The following is a 5,668-nucleotide window of genomic DNA, read 5'->3' as shown; positions in this document are numbered from 1 at the left end:
GAATTTACACAGAAGAAAATGGATGGCTGGGGGAGTCAGTCTCGGGGGCTCCAGAGCAGGGTGGTGGGGAATCCGGAAGAGCAAACAGCAAAGGTCCAGAGTCGTCAGAGGAGAGGACCGTGCTGTGCTTCCACAGTTTCTTATTACAAACACAAAACTCTGGGCTAGAAATAACTGTAGTCATTTTAGCATCGTTGACAGTTTCTTTGGGTCAGGAATCCAGGAAGTGCTCTGCAGGGCAGTTCTGGCTGTGAGCTCTCGTGCTGTTCCAGACAGATGGGAGCTGAAGCTGGAGTGGTGAGGGGCGGAAGGGATGGTTGGGAGCTAGTCAAGTTTCTGTTTGTCTTCTAGAAACTGCTGGGCATCCTATGTGGTCTCTTCATGTGAGCCACATCGTACTTCCTCACAGCATGACGGCCTCATTGTAGTAGAACATCTTACAGGGGCTCAGAGCCCGAGCATGGATATTCAGTGAGCCCAGAAGCAGCGACCTCGCCTTTTCTGACCTACCCTTAGAAGTCAGGTAGTGTCACTCTGCCAATGTCTAGTGGCTGACCAGTCACTAAGGCTGGCCCAGACTCAAGAGGTGGGGGACTCCACCTCTTGATGGAAGGAATGCCGAAGGACTTGAAGACACGTTTTTAAAGGGCTACAGGATGAAACTACAACCGAACATTATTTGAGTGTCAGCCAAAGAAGTCCAAAATGGTGCTTGGGAGAAGACAGGGACAGAATGGAAGCTTCCAGCATTGTCGGGAAGATGGATCTTTTTCAGGTCTCCTTTTCAGGAGCTGAAGAACAGGATCATAGAGGGAAATTAATGGTTCTAGGGTCACACAGAATAACTTGGCCTAGAAGAGCAGAACTCTGTCTTGAGAGATTCTGTGCTCAGCAGTCAATAAGCTGGGGAGTGAGGGGCAGTCCTGACCAATAAGCCTCCAGAGCTGCTCACCCAATGCTGGAGAATTGCGAGCATTCAGCTAATTTCCTTCCACATTCCCCTTGCAGGCTCCTGCAGCCTCCCTCCCTGGAAGAAAGGGAGAAAGAAAGGCAATTTGGAGACTATCAAAGAGAACGGCTTTCACTTTCAGGGAGCTGGCTGGGAAAGATTGCTTCCAGGTGGCCTCTCCCAGGCCCCTCCCAGCCTGGCTGGGCAGCGCATGGGACTGGTGGTTGGTCAGCAGGCCTGGAAAGCTGGGGTAGCTGCTCCCCTGGCCCCGAAAGCCTTTCCCCAGAACTGCTGAGGCTGCCTGCCTCCCGACCAGATCTCTGCTCACAGGCCCCTCCCCTTGGGGGCCTTCGCTCATCATCCACACGGAGTCAGTACCACCCAGCTGCAGCTTCCTCTAGGACCACCCTTAGAATGGGATACTCCTAGAACCTGACTCAGAAGACCCCGTTCTGTCCCACCTCTAGCTGTACCCAACTCATGTAATGAGAAGCCCATGGGCTGAGGTGCTGTGCCCACCTGGAGAACACATCCTTCTTCTAGACCACACTCAGGGTCCTAAGGACTCTGGAATTCCCTGTGCAAACATTCTGAGCCTACTTCCATGACGAAGCATTGCAACGCAGGAGAGGCATGCAGTTGAGGGAGCCAGTCTGTGTCAGGTCCAGCGTTCCCTGAGCCCGCCGTGTTACTATGCCTGGTGTCGAGGGCTGGGATGGCTCTTTTGTCTCTGGTTGTCACATACCCCTGGCTTGTTCTGCCTGGTGACACAGAGTAGGTGCTCACTCAATACTTGCTGCCCTGTGATGGGGTTGGCAGCCACCATGGAGACAGGCTCTCCACGATGGGGCCAGTGCAGGGATCCACTGAGATCTCAGCACTGTGTGGAAGACTGTCGTCTTTGCCCTGTGCCCTGGACTCCTGCTGGCCTGCTTGCCACCCACTGCCCCTTCCAGCCTGGACCTTTCATTCCTCCATTGAGATGTCCCAACGACGTATTCTCTCTTCTGGGTCAAGTGGGCGTAGGGGTATGTGAGGTGGGACTGGGAATCCAGCTGAGAAAATGGGTTGGATTTCTTGGGCGGCTGGTGATGGGCACATTCCTGCCTCTGAGCCTTTCTTGTTTCTTGTGGCCTCTTCAAAACCTCATCTCAGGTGCCAGCTTTCAGATGACTTCTCCAGCCCTCCCCAGCCGAGTCATGCAGGGGCTGGAGGGGGAGGCGACGGAAGGGGCCCAGTGGGAAGAAGCAGAGCAGAGGAGGAGCTGCAGGTCCCGCCTCCCTTCCACACCCACACCACCTAACTCACTCTACTGAACCATTGCAGGACTTGTTTTTTGCTAGTTTTGTTTTTTAATTGTGGTAAAATATACATAACGTTTACCATTTTATACCATTTTTAACTATACAATTCAGTAGTGCTAAGTATATTCACATTGTTGAGAATCAGATCTCCCGAACTTTTTCATCTTTCAGATCTGAAACTCTGTGCCCATTAAACAACTCATTTTCCTCATTTCCCTCTCCCCCCAGCCCCTGGCAACCCCCATTCTGCTTTCCATCTCCAGCAATTTACTGCTCTAGGTGCCTTGTATAAGTGGAATCACACAGTGCTTGTCTTTTTTTTGTGACTGGCTTATTTCATTTAGCATGAGGTCCTTAAGGTTCATTCATCCATGTCGTAGCATGTATCAGAATTTCTTTTCTCTTCAAGGCTAAGTAATATTCTGCTGTACGGATAGACCACATTTTGCTTATCCACTCACCTGCCAATGGACGCTGTGCTGCTTCCACCTGCTGGCTACTGTGAATAATCTGCTAGAACTTGGCTTCTTAGATCATGGAGACGGCTATGCAATTTGAACCAGGTTCTCTACACACTTTCCTAAGAGCATTATGGTCTCCATTTTACAATGGAAGAGAAAGGGCTCCAAAAGTTTATGTTCCTGCCCCAGGTCCCACAGCCAGTACAAGTGTCAGGGCCTGGCTTTGAATTTATATCTGAATCAAACCCCACTTTTGGCCCCTGCTTTCTACTCCCTCCTTCCCTGAGGGTATTTGTTTTTCTTTCTTTCTTTTTTTTTTTTTTTTTTTTTTTTTTTTATTTGCATATTTAAAAAATTGTGCATTCCAATAATTAAAATCATTTGAACAAAAAAAAAATGGCACTCTGATTAAACTGCATTACAGCCTGCAGGACACCTCTGGCCAGCTTGGTTTTACTCCAGATTTTACATTCGTCCCACCCCACTTCCTCCACCCCACTTCTTCCTTCACCAACATGCAAGTTCTCTCCTTCCCTGCCAGCCAGATAGACAGATGGGAGAGGCAGGCTCGGCCTTCGTTGTCAGTAGTTCTTTGATGTGAAAGGGGCAGCACAGTCATTTAAACTTGATCCAACCTCTTTGCATCTTACAAAGTTAAACAGCTAAAAGAAATAAAATAAGAAGGCAATCAATGCTTGTGGAATGTACAGTGCATATTGGCAGCGCACGACTCATTACGATTCGCCTGCTTGCTTCTCCTGTTCAGTCGTTTCTTTGGAAGGCAGTGGATTTTTCTCTTGCGTTTCTGTCTTCTTCAGTTTCGACTTATCGAATTTCTCGATCTCAGCCATATCGGGTTTGTCAGACATGGTCGCGGAGGAAAAGCGGAGCGAGGCGCACGGAGGAGTGAAGTCTGGTCTGTGTAGTGACCACCACCGAGTTGTCCTGTTTTTATTTCTTATTCTGCTGGAAGCTGTACCAGGGGCATGTGCCCCTTCTGAGGCTAGGGGCCAGACCTTGTAGAGGATCATACAGCATAGTGGCTAAGGATCAAAGACTGAATCCAGACTGCCCAAGTTCAAAGTTGGCTTCTTGAGTTGATCAGCTGTGTGACATTTGCCAAATGATTTAACCTCTCTGAGCCATGCTGGATTAGTAATGTCTGCTATGGGCTCAGGCTAAGGGACATATGCCTCCTATCTGCCTCTCCAGACAAAATGTGAAGCTTGCTTGAAACTCTACCCGACACCAGGCTCCTTCCAGATTCTTGGTCTTGGAAGCAATGATGTTTCCTACAGAACTGCAAGAGCAGAGAGGCCACGGCTAAAGACTGAGTCTGTGGCATGACTCGCCCTGGGGGGATTTGGTTTTCATCAGAGTGGGAGAGTCTTCCTCGGCTCACAGTCTGTTTTCCAGGAGGCAGCAGGTTGGCCATCCTCTGCTCTGTTGGCCATGAGGCCCCAGGTGGAGGAGACTGGAGTATATGAGGGCCTCCTCCCCTGCTGTCCTCCCACACCTCGTGTCCTTTCTTGTCCCTTGAGCTGTTGTTCATTGTCCAGAACGTGGACACATTTCTTTTTCCTTCCTTCCTTTCTTTCTCCCTCCCTCTCTCCCTTTTCTCTTCCTTCCTTCCTTCCTTCCTCTTTTTCTCTCTTTCTCTCCTTCTCTCCTTCTCTCTTTCTTCCTTTCTCCTTTCTTCCTTTCTTTCTCTTTCTTTCTTTCTTTCTTTCTTTCTTTCTTTCTTTCTTTCTTTCTTTCTTTCTTTCTTTCTTTCTTTCTTTCTNTTCTTTCTTTCTTTCTTTCTTTCTTTCTTTCTTTCTTTCTTTCTTTCTTCTTTTTCTTTCTTTCTTTCTTTCCTTCTCTCTCTCTCTCTCTCTCTCTCTTTCTTTCATTTCACTCTGCTGTCCAGGCTGGAGTGCCGTGGCACAATCTTGGTTCACTGCAGCCTTGACTTCCCAGCCTTAGGTGATTCTCCTGACTCAGCCTCTGGAGGATCTGGGACCACAGAGGTGTGCCATCATGCCTGGCTAATTTTTTGTAGAGATGGGGTTTCGCCATGTTGCCCATACTCGTCCTGAACTCCTGGCCTCAAGCAATCTGCCTGCCTTGGACTCCCAAAATGCTGGGATTACAGGCATAAGCCCAGCTCTGGCCACATTTCAAATGTATTTACAAGGTGCCTAGTGGCTCCTTCCTCCTCAGGGTTTCTGAGGCCCATAGTTCCCTTTTAGCCTCTGCATCTTGTTAAAGCAAGTCTTCATCGGAGATCCTGGGAGAGGGAGCATGGGCGCTCCTCTGGCTCCTGCCCTGAACAAAACTTCTGCTGACCCCAGGGCCTTGGAGTGGATGGGGAGATGAGTTTGCTGGCTGCAGGGCAGTGAGGTTGGGTATGGCATGGGGTAAGCGTGGGAGGATGACATCAGCATCACTCGGGGTGACAGGAAGAAAGCAGTGCATGCCACAGAGGGTGATGGTGTGCTGTGGGCTGTGGACAGGTGACTAAGGAAATGTGAGTGATGGTGCAGGGAGGTGGCACTGGAGCAGATGTGTGTGTGGTGGGGGGTGACAGCGTGGGTGACCGACAGGGTAGGCGGGTGGGAATTCCAGCGGGTGGCTATCTCGGGGACACTGCGATGGGTGGGGAGCCAGAGTGTGCCTGAGGGTGCTGGTAGCAGGCGCCAAAATGCCCCTGGGCTTGCCTCTAGGGGACACCGTTCATGCCGGAAAGAACGAATGTGCTTTCTCTGCCTGTGGAAAATGATTCCTAGCGAAGGGCTGTGCCTCCTGGCTGGCGTAAGCCTGACTCCGCTGTGTCAGAAGATGATCTTTCACAGATGCTGAAAAGTTAGGAAGTGTAATTATGGGGAAATTGCGCTCAGGCAAACGAGTACAAGCCAAGGGCTGCCAGGCCCCATTCCTCACCTGAACACCCTGATTGTGGCCGACAGCCCCAC

The 5,668-nt window shown here is 50.1% G+C and overlaps 1 protein-coding gene across 1 annotated transcript; it reads right to left on the bottom strand.

Annotated features, from left to right (window-relative positions):
* Positions 1-3,005: 3,005 nt before the first annotated feature.
* LOC108304905 (thymosin beta-4-like) lies at positions 3,006-3,632 on the bottom strand. Its single transcript, XM_037738877.1, has one exon. It carries the CDS (start codon positions 3,581-3,583, stop codon positions 3,449-3,451), a length of 135 nt encoding a protein of 44 aa, XP_037594805.1. The 5' UTR covers positions 3,584-3,632; the 3' UTR covers positions 3,006-3,448.
* Between the last annotated feature and the right edge of the window lie 2,036 nt (positions 3,633-5,668).

This window comes from Cebus imitator, unplaced genomic scaffold, assembly GCF_001604975.1.
Source record: "Cebus imitator isolate Cc_AM_T3 unplaced genomic scaffold, Cebus_imitator-1.0 Scaffold58, whole genome shotgun sequence".
NCBI classification, from domain to species: domain Eukaryota; kingdom Metazoa; phylum Chordata; class Mammalia; order Primates; family Cebidae; genus Cebus; species Cebus imitator.
This window is presented reverse-complemented; position numbering and strand designations above follow the sequence as displayed.

Coding starts and splice junctions, on each gene's coding strand:
- LOC108304905 (XM_037738877.1), bottom strand. CDS start 3,583: ATGTCTGACAAACCCGATATGGCTGAGATCGAGAAATTCGATAAGTCG.